At 55.5% G+C, this 17,851-nt stretch overlaps 1 protein-coding gene across 2 annotated transcripts; it reads right to left on the bottom strand.

The window, feature by feature from the left end:
* Positions 1 to 614: 614 nt before the first annotated feature.
* Positions 615 to 16,724, bottom strand: TMEM130 (transmembrane protein 130). Of its 2 annotated transcripts, none has more exons than XM_027961578.3 (8): positions 16,492 to 16,724; positions 9,724 to 10,029; positions 7,749 to 7,908; positions 6,575 to 6,741; positions 5,784 to 5,868; positions 4,534 to 4,736; positions 2,472 to 2,584; positions 615 to 2,000 (listed from the first exon to the last, which is right to left on the bottom strand). In XM_027961578.3, exons 1-8 carry the CDS (start codon positions 16,574 to 16,576, stop codon positions 1,812 to 1,814), a joined length of 1,308 nt encoding a protein of 435 aa, XP_027817379.1. In that variant the 5' UTR covers positions 16,577 to 16,724; the 3' UTR covers positions 615 to 1,811. The 2 variants fall into 2 exon arrangements, with proteins under 2 accessions (XP_027817379.1, XP_027817380.1); XM_027961579.3 differs by having other exon boundaries at positions 615 to 1,964.
* Positions 16,725 to 17,851: the final 1,127 nt, after the last annotated feature.

Raw genomic sequence — 17,851 nt, 5'->3', positions numbered from 1 at the left:
GGTGGGGAAGAGCCCCTGGCATGTATGGCAACTCATTCCAGTGTTCTTGCCTGGAGAATCCCATGCACAGAGGAGCCTGGTGGGCTACAGTTCAAAGGGTTGCAAAGAGTCGGACACGACTGAACGACTAAGCATGCAAACGGAATCTCTTTTCTCAAACCTACCCCTAAGTCCTAGTGTTTGAACAAAGTTCAAGAGGGCCTGCTGGAGACAGGAAGCTCTCACGCTTGAGGCTGCACTGGGGCTGCCCTGCCCCCAGGAGCTGTTTCAGGTGTGGCATGGGGCCCAGGGATCAGCATTTCCAAGTTCCTAGGTGTGGCCTATGTCCTACCCTGACCAAGAGTCACCCCCAGAGTCTCAGACTTAAGAGTCACCTGGGGGCGCCTGGAGCCACCCCTGGGGGACCCTCAGGAGCCCAACCATCTGTGAGGCAGCCTAAGCGGCAGTTTGAGAACCACTGGTCCAAACCGAGACTGGAGCCCGGGACAGCGGCCCCATCCCGTGCACCTGCCCGAGAACGTGATGGGCGTCCTGCTACATCCAAGAACCTCTCCTGCTGCTTGCAAGGCGCAAACGTCCAGGCACAGAAAAGAAAGAGACTTGGCCACCCTCTCTAGACTTGGCTGTCATCGGAGCACACAAGCTTTATTCAGCAATAACGGCAGTATTTATGAGTATGAGCTGTACAACAGTGGGGACGCTGTCTTCAGCACAAAGTCTGAGAGCAAAAAATTACGGCGACAGAGCTTGGCCTCCGTGGCCCTGCCCCCTCTCCAGACAGGCCCAGGTTGCTCCCCACTTCTGCACGGTTGGATGGGGTCCCAACCGTGGGCTCCCTCTGTTCCCACACTCTCTGCACCTGACCTGCCTCCCCCAGGCCACTGGGCCAAAGGGAGAGGGGTGGACTGGTCCCCCACCCTGGGCTCCATCCAGTCCTCTTCCCTCTCAAGGCCACCCTGGGAGCAGATAAGGGGGCGAGAACTCTGTCCCCCACACAGGGTACCCAAGTTTCCCCCCAGCCTGTCTCTTTCTTTTGCCACACAGCCTCTTCCTCAATGCAAGTTGAAACGGACTCAGTAAAAGAAAGTGCTGTCTACAAAGCACTTGACGCTCACCAAGCATTAGCCCTGCCCCCAACCTGACCCCCAGCAAGCAGACAGGGAACAGGGTGTCCTTAGAAGGGGATCCAGAAGCCCCTGGGACAGCACGCAGAGGCAGGAACCAGGCCCCGGAGCTGTCAGGCCACGTGGGAAAGGTCAGGTTTCCTTTTAGCTCTGATCGAGGGGACATCTCAGCAACCAGCTGAGAGAGAGGAAGTCATCTGAAACGTCTGGGTGATGTCGTGCACGCTTGTCCCTGTATGTAAGACCTTTCATGATGTAGCCTTGAATTAACCATTTGTGAGCTTCCTCCTAGTTCACTGACCTGGGCAGGGCCGCTTGGAGGAAGGAAGTGTGAACCCCAGGTGGACGGCAAATGTGCCAAATAGGGGAGGAATCGGTGAGAAGCAACGGGCACACCTGGTAGAGAACAGGGACCACGTCCAGTGTCGGAGTCCTGCTTGGGGGCCTCCTCAAAGGCAAGGGGTGGAGCGGGGCTGACCGAGAGGGGCTTCCGGCCGTATAGATGGATGGATGGCTGGGAGGTGGGACTGAGCGGGGCTTGTGGAGGTGGCTAGACTGTACAGATGGATGACTGGTCAGGGCAGATGGCCCCACACTCATGGTGTGCACCAGCCTTCCCCCGACACTGCCCAAAATTCCCGGTCAGCAGTCAGTTAACACTGAAACTGGGTTGGGGGTGGGCGGCACTCAGACAGTGTAAGTTTTGACAGACTTGTAGAGGGGAGGCAGCAGCCTGTGGTTCTCGCGGACGACCTCCAGGTACTCAGACGGCGTCTCCAGTAAGAAGGGCCCACAGCACATCTGGCAGCAGCACCTGACCCCCGTGGGCGGCTCCGGGTTCTTGTCAGACATGGGGGAAAAGTCAAAATCAGCCACCTATGGTGAACAAAATCCCATGGGTCAATCACCCTCCCGCCCACCGGGAGCCCTGTGAGGTGGCCTTACGAGCTCAGCAACCTGGCTGGGCAGCTTCTTACAAGCGCAGCTGTCTGGTTGCTGCACGCACAGAAACACCTTTCGGACACTACACGGGGCTTCCCTGTGCCCTTGGCTTTTCTGCTTTCTGGGTTTCCCCTGCTTTTGGGTGCCCTCTCCTTTACCAGTTCATGGGCACGGCGGGCAGGCCAAGGGCAAGTGGAGTAGGAGGTAAGTGGCATGAGAAGCAACCAAGTTGATCAATGGGGCCCCAGTTATGGATGCTTCATGGGTATGTCAGCCCCAGCCCCGGGGTCTTGCTCTGACATCCAGAGCACCTCCTAGAGCCCCTGGTCTGGCCCCTTCCTCGCCCTCTCCATAGATCTTCTCCTGTCAAGGCCAGGGGTCCATCTCTCCCCACTGAGCACCCACCTCCACCATGTCCTTCTGGTGAGTAGCATTCCTCAGGGTCATGTACATGATGAAGGCCAGCATCATGGTGATGAGCGTGGCACACGGGAAAGCAAAGACAGCCGGCTGGATGCCTGGGAGGAAGAGAGGGTGAAGCCATGAGCCTGGGCGGTCAGTGCTGAATACCAGCTCTCAGGGTGCAGCACAGGGGAGAGAACAGAGCCAACCAGAGCCTCTTCCCTCTTTGTGTGCGTGGATCCCAATCAGGCAACTCCGATGGGCAAATCCAGGATTTCACAAAACCCAAGGTAGGGTCTGTTGGGGTTTTAAAGTGATACTTGATAGTAACTTCCAGAGGGTGCAACTAAATTTCCCACCAGAGTGTGGGCTGGACTCATAGCAACTTGCTTCTAAACAGCGGCAGAGGACAGAGGGATGATGTACAACTTCCAAGCCTAGACCATGAAAGACCCAGCAGCTCCCTTCTTTCTCTCTCGGGTGACTTGCGTTGGGAAAGGAGACCAGCGTGTGAGGACACCCAAGCATCCCTGTGACCTCCAGCAGCTCTGGGCTTGCTCGCTTAGATCCTGTTGTGGAGAAGCCACAGGGCAGAGCAAGAAGAGCCGGGAGGGTCCTGGGGGCAAATCCTGGCTCTGCCCAGGTGACCCGACAGTCATGCTGACCCACAAGGCAGCTGTGGAGATGCAACCAGGTGAGGCAGGTGCAAGGCAGGTGATCGGCAAGTGTGGGTTCCTTCTCACCCTTCCCTTGCTCTCCTCCTGGTAGAGACACCACCATACACCAAAAGGATCTGTCTCCGAGGAAAGGCAGCATGGATTACCTGCAGTGCCACCTTCTCCACAGGATTCAGGGGACCCCAGGTGCTCAGTGCCCAGGAGGTGCTGGGGGAGTCAGGGCCCAAGGCCGCCAGGGATGCCTGCAGGTCAGAGAGTCTGCCTGGCACAGAGGGTCAGCCAGGGCCCAGGGCAGAGCATGGAGTCGTCTCAAGGAGGAAGGGCTGGGAGACTAAACGGGGCAGTGGGCACATCTGGTGCATCGATGGGGCCAACCTTGGGGCAAGTGCAGCTGGCAGGGGGTCCCCTTTAATTCCGCACAGGGTGGGACCTGGCTGGGCATCTGAAAGACCATCCCTAGGGTCTGGGATCCTTTCTACTCCACAGAAAAAAGCCCCCTTATGGGGGAGGACATCCAGAGGACTGCCTGGAAGTGAAGGGGAGAACCCGATGCTGTCATCAGCCAATCCCACGGCTGTAAGCCAGCAGCTGGGCCTTGTCACTGTTTGGAGAAGAGTATGCCGGGGGGACGGCTGGGCACCCATGTGAATGGGGGAGACTGCACTGCACACTTTCCGAGCTGCCTGCACTCCCTGGGAGACTGAAAGCCCAGTGAGGCCAGCACAGTCGCCATGGAGATGCTTGTTTTGCTGGAAGCAAAAACACTGAGACGCAGGTGATGGGGCGGGTGTGACGGCAGTGAAGGATGGAGGGCTCGTGCTGGGGGCACGGGAGGCAGAGGTCACATGTGGGAGGGGCGTTGCCCACCGGCAGCAGTGGTGGCAACGCAAGAGCTGAAGTTGGGATGATCCCGGGGCAGCACGGTGTGGATGGCGCTGGCCCAAATGGTGGGCGCCGGGGCTGGGAGCAGGGGCATCGACAGCGGTGCTGATGGTGGCCAGGGCGGTTGCTGCGGCAACGCTGACTCTGGCTCGTGAAGATGCTGGAAGAACGGCCAGGAGTGTGTGGTGGTGGTGGCTGTGGTTTTGGACAAGTCACCGGGCAACGGCTGAGTTTGCTGTTGTTACAGCTAGTGGTGCTGGTGTTGAGGGTGGTGTTGGTGGGACTAAAGGGCTGGTATCGGGGGGCTGGAGCAGTGGCCGATGGCACAAGAGGTTAGTGGTGGCGCTATGGGTGGTCAGCACTGGTGTTGACTGGGGCCGGCAGGGCTACCGAGGATTCCAGTAACTGGGATAGGCTGCTGATGGCCACCGGGGGACCAAGGGTGACTGGTGGAGGTGGCAGGGTCGGCCGGTTTCTGCCGGGAGCAGAGGCAAAGAGTCACTTACTGGAGGGCCACACCTGGACCTTGTGGTACTGGTGCGCCCTGCTGATGGCGTTCTCAGCCTGGACGCTGAAGCAGTAGTCCCCGGGGTCCCGGAAGATGTGCGTCAGGTTGTAAGCCGTGCTGTCCACGGACACCGGGTGGCATTCCCCTTCCTCCAGCGGGAGGCACTCGGGCTTAAGACGCCAGCACACGTTCAGAGGGGGGCTGCAGGGAAATGGGGGGGGGGGTGATTTTCAGCAATGGCTTGCCAAGGGGTGTGAGCACAGAGCAAGTCCAAGAAAGGTCAGGCAGTCATGAACTTCAGCGTTCTTTGCAGGAAAGAACACCCCGGTGCCCAGGCCTCCAGGGAACATGACAGTACATAAGAGATGGCCCGAGATTCCAAGGGGAGGCCAGGGCAGTGACACATACAGGGACACGCACAGACTGCTGGGCGAGGCAGAATGCATGCTCCAGTGATGCCCTCAGTGTGTCACAGGGACGGAGAAGCACGCTCTCAATGAGGAAGTCAGGGAAGGCTTCCTGGAGGAAGTGACATTTGAGTAGGATCTGAAAGGATAAGTGGGCTTTCTATAGATTTGAAGGGGTGAGGGCATTCCCACGTTGCAGACAGCCCCACAAGGCCAGTGCTCCCTCCCCTGGACCCTGAGAATGGAGTCATGCTGTGGCTCTCCCACGGCCCACTGAAGGGTGGGCTCATCACCCCATGTGTTCCCTAACTTGGGTCCCCACAGGGATGAAATCCAGTGGTCATGTATGGAAGTGACAGTTGGACCATAAAGAAAGTTGAGCGCTGAAGAACTGATGCTTTTGAACTGCGGTGCTCGAGAAGAGTCTTGAGAGTCCCTTGGATTGCAAGGAGGATCCAACCAGTCCCTCCTAAAGCAAATCAGTCCTGAACATTCATTGGAAGGACTGATGCTGAAGCTGAAACTCAATATTTTGGCCACCCGATGCAAAGAACTGACTCATTTGAAGAGACCCTAATGCTGGGAAAGATTGAGGGCAGGAGGAGAAAGGGACAACAGAGGATGAGATGGTTGGATGGCATCACCGACTCGATGGACATGAGTTTGAGCAAGCTCTGGGAGTTGGTGATGGACAGGGAAGCCTGGCGCGCTGCAGTCCATGGGGTCGCAGAGTCAGACACGACTGAACGACTGAACTGAACTGAAACAAAGTCAGGAGCCTCTCAGTGGGAGTGTGGACAGGACCACAGCTCAAGCACAGTGTGCTCCAGGCTTCACTCACCTCCCCATGAAGTTCAAGGTCACTACCATCTTTTGGAAGGTCTGAATTAGGGTTGGCCCCAAGACTTGGATGCCTCGAAGGGTTTCTGAAAGGCAAAGAGGAAGACCTCATTATGTCTGGTGGCTGACGACAGCTGTCTCGGGGCTCCCGGGGCTCCCAGGCTGTGCGACCACCACCCTGTCCACTTGACCCCCCAGAAGGGAGGGTCACAGGTCACATCCAGAGTCCTGTTTCTGCATCAGGAGCAGATGCTGGAGCCGCTTAGACTGAGACCGCTGGGGGAAGCCAGCGGGACTATGGTAAGCAGGACCTGGGGCTGGCTTGGGATAACCACCTCCCTCCCCACCATCTGTGCTGTGTGGGGGGCAGGGGAGCAGCGCCCTGTTCGCATGACTGAGAAATCGGCTGCAGCTGCCCCAGTGCCCCGTCTTGACAGAGCCAGGAGCAGCGGGTCTGGAGGCTCCCTCCCGGTGCAGCCGACTGGGGCCATCGCTTCCCCGACAGGACGCTCCTTAACTGGGGGCAGATGTAGCCAGAAACAGAGAGTGACCGGGATGCGTCCTATCACGGCACAGGGTCTGGGCTCGGCCACTCAGTGCCCCCTGACCTCCTCCGGGGCCTTCAGTGCCCTCTTAGAAGTGGGGAATGACAGCCTCACAGGGCTGCCAAGGGAGCTGAAGAGAGGCTGTGCAAGCCGCTCTGATCTGTATGTGATCCAGCCCTGGAAGGAGTGGTACCCAGGGCTCCTCGACGAGCCAACGCTCAACGCACACCAGCCCCCCGAGACTCACCCTGCAGCTTCAGTGAGGCGGAGAAGTCACCCGTCTTCTGCAGAATGCCCTTCCCGGCGTCCGGCATGACCTGCTCCCACCCTGCCACCACCTTGACCTTCACGGTGAAGGATCCGATGATGGAATAGTTATAATAGACGGTACCATCTCTGGTCACCATCTGGGTGCTGTAAGGTGTTGGGGAGGGGAGAGATGACAGGAGTGATCCACGTGACTTTTTAGGGTCAGCGGTTGGGTGTCCAGTGACACATTCAGACCAATGTCATTTTGCGAGCCAAAATGTCACCTCAGCAGCAGTCCCCAGGGCCAGCCAGGCCGTGAGGTCAGCTGACCTGCATGGGTGGAGTGGCTGCTGGTCATCCTTGGACTTGTAAGTTACAGTTAGAAGAACTCTTAGCAACAGGTGCCTGTCGCCTGCCAGGAAGAGCTCTGCAACCCCATCCAGACCAAGGAAGGACCATGTGTTAGATAGACGTGATCTGGGAAGGGGAGAAATACGAACTTTGGAGTTAAGACGAATCTGGCTTTGAATCTCAGCTCCAAATTTCCTATCTACATAACTCTCAGCCTTATTTTTCTCATCTGTAAAACAGGAAGAACCATACCTCCATCTTAGGTTATGACTTTTTCCTCTACAATTACCTGAATCACTTCAAAAGGAACTTGAGTAACAATAAAGAAAATATTTTTGTTGATTTGTTGATGCTCTTTATATATGAAGTTTATCAAACCTTTACCTATTATTTATCTTCCAAATATTTTCTTCCAGTTTAACCATTATCTTTTGGCTCAACTTGCTTCTTTCATTTCAAATTCTAAATCTGATGATGCCAAACGTAGCATTTTTTTTTTCCTTTACAGTTTCTACCTTTTATTTGTATTCTTAGAAATGCCTTCCCCACTGCCAAACTATTCAATTGCAGGGGATCATCGCCTACATTCCAATCTAGTCTGGGTTTATTATGTTTACTGTTTACTATTTTAAATCTGTAAATTTGGAACAGGTTTTGTTAGGGATTAGACTGGCTCACACTGGTCCCCAGGGACCCCGAGTTTGGCACAGAGCGGGTGTGCAAGGCATGTTCGGAGTGAGAGAGAGCAGGCGAAGATAGCAGAGTACAGAGCGCTCCGCACAGGCCAGGCCTCAGGGGCATCAAAGGGGGTCAGAACATACCCGTCTCCGAAGTCCCAGCTGTAGAGGAACGAGGCGTTCTTGAAGAAGTTGCTGGGGTCGTGGAGGAGGAAGGAGACTTTAAGGATTGTCTTGGTGAGGTAGGAGCTGGGCCAGGGCAAGGAGGTGTTCTGGGTGACCACAAGGTTCCCCACAAGGAACTCTGGGAGGGAGAAACCAGGGAGGGTGAGTCCCCCGCCCCCAGGGTGGAGGAGGGCGGAGACATGTGCCAGCTGGCAGAGCCGCCTCTCCCCGACCCGAACTCCTGACTGTCACCATCATGGTAGCAAGAGGGGACCCTGCAGGTCTCCGAACACAGAGGTATATGGCCCCCTCCTAGGCACTGCCCTGGGCCAGCGGATGCTGGTGAAGACTCACTGCCTGTCTTACATGTACGGTTCGCTCCTGTACCCCTTTCAGCAGGACCCTGAACTTTCTGGCACAAAAGATGCCCAGGACCAGAAGGAAATGCGCAGGCTTTTAAATAGACTCTTGGGAAATATTTTGAAGTATTAGATGAGCCTAGAAAAAACAAGATCTCTACTGACCACGTTTGCTGTTGTTTAGTCATTAAGTCGTGTCTGACTCTTTTGCAACCGCGTGGACTGTAGCCCAAGGCTCCTCTGTCTGCGGGATTCTCCAGGCAAGAATACTGGAGTGGGTTGCCATTTCCTTCTCCTGGGGATCTTCCCAACCCAGGGATGCAACCACATCTCACGCACTGCAGGTGGATTCTTTATCACTGAGCCACGTGAGAAGCCCATTGCCAAGTATACGTATGTACGTATTTAACGTATACATACATTAAACACAGTTGCTCAAATTGGTCATAGAATTTCATTTTGATCTTTAAAAATTTACAAGCATGAGTACTCTCTCAGGCTAAAACACACTCATTGTAAAGATCATTATTATTATAAATTATATCAGTATTCTTATGGTTGCATACTTAGCTTGTTGCTATTTTCCTGTTATTATAGAAACTGTAATGAACGCTTTTGTGCATAAACCATTACCCAAATGGAGGTTTATTACCTGAAGATAAGTTCTTTAATAGATTGTAGGGATTTCTCTGAGGCTTCTTCCCTGGTAGCTCAGCTGGTAAAGAATCTGCCTGCAATGCAGGAGATGCCGGTTTGATTCCTGGGTCAGGAAGATCCCCTGGAGAAGGGATAGGAAACCCACTGCCATATTCTTGGGCTTCCCTGATGGCTCAGAGGGTAAAGAATCCGCCTGGAGTGCGAGAGACCTGGGTTCGATCCTTGGGTTGGGAAGATCCCCTGGAGGAGGGCATGGCAACCAACTCCAGTATTCTTGCCTGGAGAATCCCCATGGACAGAAGAGCCTAGCGGGCTACAGTCCACGGGATGCAAAGCAGTGATTCAACACAGCATAGCACAGGGACTTCCCTGGTGGTCCAGTGGCTAAGACTCCACACTTCCAAGGCAGGGGGCCTGGGAGCTAGACTCCACATGCTACCATTAAGAGCTCCCATGCCAGAACTAAGGATCCTGCCTGAGATAAGACCCAGCGCAGCCAAAGAAATGAGAAAAAAATTGATTGTAAACTCCAAGAAAGCAGGGAGTTCTTGGAAATAGAGAGAAGGGAGGGAGGGTGTGAGGGAGGAAGAAGGGGAAAGAGAGGGGGTGGGGGGATAGGGAAAGAGAAAGAGAAAGAAGGAGCGGAAGACTGAAATAACTTACAGCCATTGATACATATGGATCAGCTCCTCTCCCAAAGCAGTGTATCAGTTCACACCCCAGTAGCAAATACCCACTTTGTGTCCCTTTCAGCACAGCCCTGCCAGCAATGGGCATTACCATTTTCTGATCCTTTGTTAACTGACAGCAACTGAGAACCACGGGTCTGATCTACCTGTGTGTGATGGGTGTGATGCCTGTGATGCAGGTTTGATGCCTGGTTGTTTTCTCTGCCCCAAGAGCCCGAAGGCAAATCAGCTAGGAGGGAAGGTCCTCACCGGTGATGGGCAGGACGAGGAGGCTCCTGGCCACAGGCTGGCACATCCCACAGTCGGCGGCGGTGACCCAGACGGAGACCGGGAAGTCCCCGGGCACGCTCCCCACGACGCGGATGGTGGAACTGAAAGCCTCGTCTGCCTTCCCCGTGAGCAGCAGCGGGGTGTGGATCCAGTGGAAGTGGTAGAGGTGGGTGCTGGCGGGCAGGGCCAGGCTGCCGTTGTCGTCGGCCACCAGGCTGGCCATGATGGTCACCTCTGACCCCGTGGTGGCAGGGCCATCGGTGGTGAGCTGAAGCTCATACAAGCCTAGGAACCCAGAAACGAAGGCTGTGTTTCAGGAGAGGGCATGGCCAGGAGTGCCACTGCCCCAGGCTGCGTGGGCGTCTCTTCATCTTATGGGTGGAGAAACTGAGTCAGGTCAAGGGACAAGCCCAAGGATCACATAATTAGCACACTGCCAGGCCCGGCTGACTCCAAACCCACACTCTTTCCAGTGTCTCAACGTATTTTCTTTTTTCATGCCAGCCATGCAGGGCCTTATAGAGCCTGCATCTGCTGACCTGGCCAGGCTTCTCAGCTACAAAAATGACCATCAGCTCATGTCACAGGAGGGCCCACTGCAGCTGCTTCCCAGAAAGGGCCCCCCATCACCCACCCTTCAGGCCCAAGCTTTACATGTGAAACAAAATTCCAAGTTGAAACACAGAGCTGAATTTGGACCCCCTTAGAGGCCTCACGCCTTGACATGGCAGAACAAGCCTTGGGAGGAAGGGTCACTGTGATCCAAGACTAGGCCCCTTCTCTTTGGTCTCAGACTGCAAATCCATAAACTGAGAGCTTCTAGATCTGAGCCACCCGATACGGTTGGTTCCACTAGCCATGTGGGGCTCCCGAAGCTTCAGTCAAACGGAAACAAACTTCAAACCCACTTTCTCGGTCCCACTGGCCACGTTCCAAGGGCTCGACAGCCGCATGTGGCCAAGGGTCACGAGAGTGGACACTGTGGATACAGATCTTCGTTATCACAGAAAGCTCCACAGGACCACACGTTCTCAGGGACCCCCAGGGTCTCGGCTGGGGTCAGCACTGGAGCGCTCTGATTCCAGCTGGGTCTGCTCCTTGAGGAACTTGAACTGACATATTGGGGATACAGCTCTTACAGGGAACCTGGGAATTTAGACTTGCAGGTTGCAAGCAGAGAACAGGGCCTCGGGACTTCCTTGGTGGTCCAATGGCTAAGACTCTGCACTCCCAACGCAGGGGGCCTGGGTTCAATCCCTAGTCAGGGAGCTAGAGCCCTCATGTCATAACTGAAAAAAAAAAAAAGATTCCTCATGCTGCAACTGAAAAAAAGATCCTGCATGCTGCAACAAACAAGAAAGATCCCACATGCCTCACTGAAGACATGGCATGGCCAAATAATATAAATAAATAATTTTTTTTTAATAAACAAATATTTTTTTCAAAAGAGAGAGAGAACAGGGCCTGGTGGACATGGAATGGAGACCATGTAAGAGACCTTTTAAATGATACTCCCCACCCGACCAAGATCATTCAGTCTTACGCTGAATGTAAGACTAATTATCATCTGAAAATACAGAAAGGTATAAAATTTTTTTAAAAAGAAAACTTTTAAAATAATCAGCAACAATCCCTCTTACTATATTTGGACATTTCCTACTATTTTTAACAAATGATGCTTACTCTGAGATTATTCCACTGTTGTTGCTGGTTTTGCATATCAAGCATCTTCCTAAGTTATTATGCTTCACCTGCTTTAGATAGCTGCAAACTTTTATCATAGTCACGGGTAAGATTTTAAAAATCAGGTTTGTTTCCATCATAAAAGTTAAGTCAGGGTCTTCAGTGGTTCAGATTCCACGCTCCCAATGCAGGGGGCACGGGTTAGATCTCTGGCTGGGGAACTAAAATCTCGCATGCCACACAGCACAGCACAGCCACACACAAGATAATACATGCGCATAAAGAGTATTAGAAGCGTCCTGTTACCCTACACCTCCCCCCCAAAAAAACAGCTGCTAACAGATTAAGGTCCCCTGGCTCTTTTTCATGCACCAAAGCTTCAATTTCGTCAGAATCACCCTCTGCACACAACTCTGCATGATTTTATTTCCACACAACAACACATCAGAAGGATGTCCGCGGGGGCCCTAACATGAACTTCAGTGGTTGCAAGATAATCCCTCAAGCAGGTGTATCTGAATTCCCAGAACCCTTCCCTCTCGTCAATAGCACTACTGCGTGTTTCAGTAACTCTTTTCCTGCAATTTGGGTTTTCCTCTTCAGGTGCGATGTCTGAAGGGCTGGCGAGGTTAGACTGTCCAGCCTGTGGCAGGGCACACCTGGGCAGATGAGGTGACACAGAAGGAAGGGAGGAGGGGCCGCAACACCCACCCCCATCATTTCAGCCCCTCCCACCTCTCCCTTTCCGGGCATAGGCACCCCCTCCCTTGGCTTCTGGTACCTCCTAAGTGCTGATGGAACCCAGGAACAGTGACTTCAATTCTACTAAGCAGTAATGTAGTAGTAGCTACTAACCACATGCCATTACGTTTAATCACTTAAATGTAATTAATACTGAAAAATTCAGTTCCTCCATTGCACCAGAGCCACATTTCAAGTGCTCAAGAGCCATAGCTCTCCCGGACAGCACAGATGGAAAATATATCCCTCATCATCCAAAATTCTGAAGGCCAGGAGTGCAGCAGCAGTCCCCAGCCTTTTCGGCACCTGGGGCTGGTTTCGTGGAAGACAATTTTCCCACTGAGTTGGGTAGGGAGTGGGGTAGGGATGGTTTCAGGATGGTTCAAATGCATCACATTTATCGCGCACTTCATTTCTATCATTACTACATCAGCTCCACTTCAGATCACCAGGCATTAATCCCAGAGGTTGGGGTCCCCTGCTCTAGGCCCCCTAGCTCTCTCCCCTCCCAAACCTATCATTCTCATTACCTGTCATTCCCTGCCTGGTTAAACGGTCCAGCTGTTCCAAGACCCAGTCCCTGGGCCTCTGCCACTCTTGCTGCTCCTCACCATCACTACGAACACCACTTGTGTGTGTGTGTGTGTGTGCATGTGTGTGTGTGTGTGTGTGTGTGTGTGTGTGGGCTCAGTCACTCAGTAGTGTCTGACTCTTTGCGACCCCATGGACTGTAGCCCACCAGGCTCCCCTGTCCATGGGATTCTCCAGGCAAGAATACTGAAGTTGGTTGCCATGCCCTCCTCCAGGGGATCTTCCCATCCCAGGGATCGAACCCACGTCTCTTGTGTCTCCTGCACTTCCAGGCAGATTCTTTACCACTAGCGCCACCTGGGAAGCCCCCATCCAGTAGACGACTGCTCCATCCTACCCGCTGACCCTTGGCCTCCAGTCCTGCCCTACTCTCAGCCACCCCAGCAAGCAGCTTCCTGCACAGTTCATCTGATCACAGGCCAGCCTCTGGGTAGAAGGAATCCACACTCTTGTCTTGGCACATCCATGCTGTAGCTTTAACACTGGCTCTGTCCTTCATAGCCTCAAGGCCTTTGCACATGCTGTCACCACTGCTCTTCACCTAGCTGTCTGTGGAGATAACTTCTTCCAGGAAGCCCTCCCTGACTCCCACCCCCCCCCGGGCCCCCGCCCCCACCTCTTCAGCAGTCTCCCAACAGCTTGGCACACAGCTCACCCTGGGTTGGGATAGACATTTCCTCACCTCCCCTAACTGCACTGCAAGCTCCCTGAGGGCAGGACAGGGGTCATCCCCATCTCCTCCGAGCCTAGTCAAGCACTCGGCACCAAGTAGGTGTTGGACACTGCGCTGTGGAGTGGCACCTGGAGAGAAGGGTGTGGCAGAGGGACCAGGCCACCTGGCGCTGCCCTAGGAAACTCTTCATCCAGGTTCTGCAGACTGCGCCCCTTCCTTGGGCCCCACCCCACAGCTCTGAGGGGATCCAGAAGTACAGGACATGCCCCTGCCCTTGTGGGGTTCACGAGAGACCTGTTCATTTAGCCAAACTGGGAGGTGGGCGAGTGGGTCCTCAGCTGGATCCCATTCACCCCGCGACACCACGTTGCCTGCCCCCACTGGGGACTCTGTCTCCAGCCTTCTGGTCACTCACGTTACACATCGTTTCCAAATCCCTTTCCTTGATGCCATATTTTGAATTATAAAGTCATCTGGGCCCGCACTGCAAAAGGGACCGGCAGTGTCTTAACCTCAAGGAGAGAATTCCAGACATAGAAGTCTCTCCAAGAAAACACAGTGTATGGCTGAGTCCCTTTGCTGTCCACCTGAAATTACCACCATATTATTAATCTGCTGCTACTGCTGCTGCTAAGTCACTTCAGTCGAGTCCAACTCTGTGTGACCCCATAGACGGCAGCCCACCAGGCTCCCCCGTCCCTGGGATTCTCCAGGCAAGAGTACTGGAGTGGGGTGCCATTGCCTTCTCCAATTAATCTGCTATACTCCAACATAAAATAAAAGCTAAAAAAAATAAACTTTCAAAGATTCTTTAAATTGAAAAAAAAAAAAAAACCAGTATAGATTTTACACTGGGGAACCTGAGTCCCCAAGGGCTCCCAGGGGATAACGCTACTGCCTGGCGTCAGAGTAAATCTGCATTGCCCCAGGCCAAGCCTCTGGCAGGGGAAGGGGGCCCAGCCTTTCGCCAGGCTGCAGCAAAAGGAGGCGCTGAGATGAGAGGCCATTTCCACCCTTCCCCCTCTTGCTCTTGCCCACCGTCTCCGCCCCGCCCCCGACAAGGAGAGGCTCGTGGGCCAGAGCGAGGCTGGCAGGTGGCAGGGACATTCGGCTGCATGCTAATGGCCAGCTAGAATCTGCAGCAAGATGGGGCGCATGTCAGCACGATGGTGAGTACGAGACGACGCAGATCGGTTGCCAGGGGAATGGAATATGGGGGGCAGCCGGCTCAGCTGGGAGGAGGGACGGGGTGGGGGAGGGCAGGGGATGTGGCTACAGCAGACAAGCGGCCCAGCTCCTGGGAGCCATCCCCTCCACCACCTATCCAGACGCTGAGACTCCAAGGGCACTTTTCTCAGGCTTGTGTTTTTGTTTTTTAAAGCAGGTATTTCACAGCCCCTGGGTGATGCTGCCCCTCGTCTTCAGGGTCTCAGAATTGTCCAGAATCTGGAATAGACCATGAAGGCTTTGCCACCTGTGGCTGAAGGGACCAAGCCCCGGTCAGGTAACCTACCCGTGGAAATCCATGTTTCCGGTTCGGGAGCCCAGGTTGCCCTGGCCTTGGAGTACAGAGCAGCCCACGCCAGGGTTGAGGGACCCCACAGGCACCCCAGTGGCCCAGAGCTGAGAGGGCCACAGTAAGACGTGAAGTGGTAAGAGCCGTGAAGCTTGACCCGTGGAAGAACGCCCACCAGCAGGCTCCCTTGGATTCCACCTGGAGCATGTACATACTCCCTGACCACACAGCCTGCAGGGGCCCTAGAACCTTCTAGAAAAGGGCTACATCGGCCTTTGCACCTTGCACATGTTGTCAGCCCAAAACACTTCCCAAAGTATCTCTGAAGTGTGAACAACACAACCTGGAATTAATAAATGGTCCAGGACACTGACTTCTGACTTCAACCCTTGGTACAGGAAGCATGCCTGAGTCTGACCCAGACCTGGGGAGGCTGCAAAAGGGCTTCTGAATCTTTCTCTCCTGTGGGTTTTCCCCAACCGCATCTCAGCTGTTTTGACTGTATCATGGGTGCAGTAGGCCAGGCTGGGAACCACATATGATTTCCAAAGAATTAATCCCCTCCTCCTTTTTTTCCCAGCAATTTAGGCCACATTGATCATTTCTGGACACCTGCAAACCTAACAGACAAGAGGCCTCGTTTCTCCGTGAATATCCAGGGAGAAGCGTTATCCTGATGAGCACAAAATTCTCTTAACATTCACTCCTAAGATGCAGGGTTTTTACTTTCCCTTGTGGCTTTCATTTCACAAGTTAGGATTCGATCTCTTCTTCTCTCTACCATTCTTTGAAGGGTGGACAGGGCATGATGAACATATTGGATAATATTGAATAGCTGCGTTCAATAATACTGAACGCACTCAATAGCTGCCAACAGTCTCCTCCAAACTCTCCAACCTGGGTCCCCTTTATTTTCTCGCCAAAATGGGCCAGAAAAATGGGGTGCTGGCCTTCGGGCGGTGAGGAGGTGGGGATGCTAGAAGCACAGCCCCGGGGGACACGGAGTGGTACCCAGCGGATCCAGCTCGGGGTCCATTTTGGAAACCATTCCCAGAGAGGAAATGGCAGGCTGGCTTCCCGGGCTCTGAAAATCGCATCCCCCCGCCCCCAACCACCACCCCGAAGGCGACACGAGCTGGGTGGCACGCCTCTCCCAATAAGGCAACATTTGGAGGCAATCTGGCCGCGCTCCCTGGGGTCTGTGGCGTGACGACCGACCCCAGCATCCCCGGTCCCCCCGCAGCATCCTCCCCCACCTCCAGCGGCTTCGAGGTTCCCAGGCTCCGGGATGGAGGCCCCGGCCACCGCGCTGTTCCTAGGGCAGGGCCGATCAGGAGGGGGCTGCAGAAGCGAGGCGCGCGGGGAGCCCCCCAAGTGCCGGCGACTTCAGGGGACAGGGGTGAAGGGACAGGCCGTGCTCCCCTCCACAGTGCGCGGCCTCGGGAGAGGAGGGAGGTGAGCGCAGGGCGCCACCTCCGCAGCCCCGGCTCCCGGCGCGCAGCCGACCGGGGAGGGCGACCGGCCGATCCGCGCGGCGCCTTACCTGCGGCCACCCTAGCCGGGGCCAAGGGCAGGAGGCAGGCTAGCCAGAGGATGCGGCCGAGGCGCGGCCAGAGCGCCCGGGCCATGGCGGCGCCGGGAGCCGCTGGAACGCCGAGGGGACGCGGCTGGACGCGACTGCGGCGGCGGCCGCCGGGGGGGCGCGCGGCGAGGGCGGCGCGGGGAGGTGCGGGCGCGGCGCCGGCTCGTCCTCGCCTCGGGTCGCCGAGTCTCTGCGCGTCGCCGCCGCCCACGGCCCGCCGCGCCGACCCCGGCCCACGTCAGCCGCGTCGCGCCCGCTCCCCGGCCCCCGCTGCTCCCGCCTGTCTCCGCGATCCTCCCGGCTCCCCGCGGGCCCCAGCGCCCCCAGTCTGCGCGCCCTCCTCCCTCGCGTCGCCGCGCCCCTCCTCTCCCCTCGATCCCTCCCCTCCCCGGTGCCCGCTCCTCCAGTCGGCGCCCCCTCCCCTCCCCGCGTCCGTGCCCGCGCCCGGCGACTCTGACTCAGCGTCCCCAGAGGCGCGCGCGACGCTGCGACGCCTCGAGAAGGGCCCTTTGGGCTCTTTCTGCAGGTGCCTTCGCTCATGACGCACACGGCTTGGAGATGCTGCCCTCCGTTCAAGAAACGCTGAGGAGCCACCGTGTGCCCGGCGCTGGGCGGTGGACCGGGAACTCCTGTGTCCCTCCAGAGAGAGGGACCCCGAGCGTAGGCGTTGGCACCGAGGCCCTTCCTCTGGTTACTGTCTCTGCTCCTGCTGCGAAATGAGGCTTGTGTCCCTGGCCCACAGCGCTGTCAGAGGCCTTGCGACACTCAAGACAACCGCGACGAGAAGACACCAGGTCGCTCCTTGGACACTCCTTGGCCCAAGCAGGCGCTTCCATCTGCCTTAACAGGAACAGAGCGTGCCTTTTCTGCTAGAAGGCAGCCAGTCTGGCTGACCTCAAAGGCTGGGCACCCGCAGCCTGAATCCTGGTCCCAGTTGGGCCTCTCCCTCATCCGTGGCAAAAGAGCCCACCCAGAGAGAGGGAGTTGGGTGGGACCAGGGGAGTAGCTGTGGGGTCCCCAGGGGGTGGGGGGACAGATTTGAGTGAGTCCCCTTAGGAAAGTTAAAAGTGCTAGACAGATGCCACTCACTGATGGCACCAGCCACCATCGTGGGGACCAATACCAGCAGACTTTGCGTTCTCCCTGAGAGCTCTGTGACCTTGAGAAAGTCACATAACTGTCATGGTGCCTCAGTTCAGTTTTCTTTAAAATAAGAAAAATGACACCCCATGAGACTGCAGTAAGGGTAAAATGAGTGAACACATAGAACAGTGCTTGGACTTGTTGTTCAGTCGCCAAGTCACACGTGACTCTTTGCAGC

This window comes from Ovis aries, chromosome 24 (genome assembly GCF_016772045.2).
Source record: "Ovis aries strain OAR_USU_Benz2616 breed Rambouillet chromosome 24, ARS-UI_Ramb_v3.0, whole genome shotgun sequence".
Classification (NCBI taxonomy): domain Eukaryota; kingdom Metazoa; phylum Chordata; class Mammalia; order Artiodactyla; family Bovidae; genus Ovis; species Ovis aries.
Note: the sequence above shows the minus strand (reverse complement) of the source record. Positions and strands in the feature narration are given on the sequence as shown.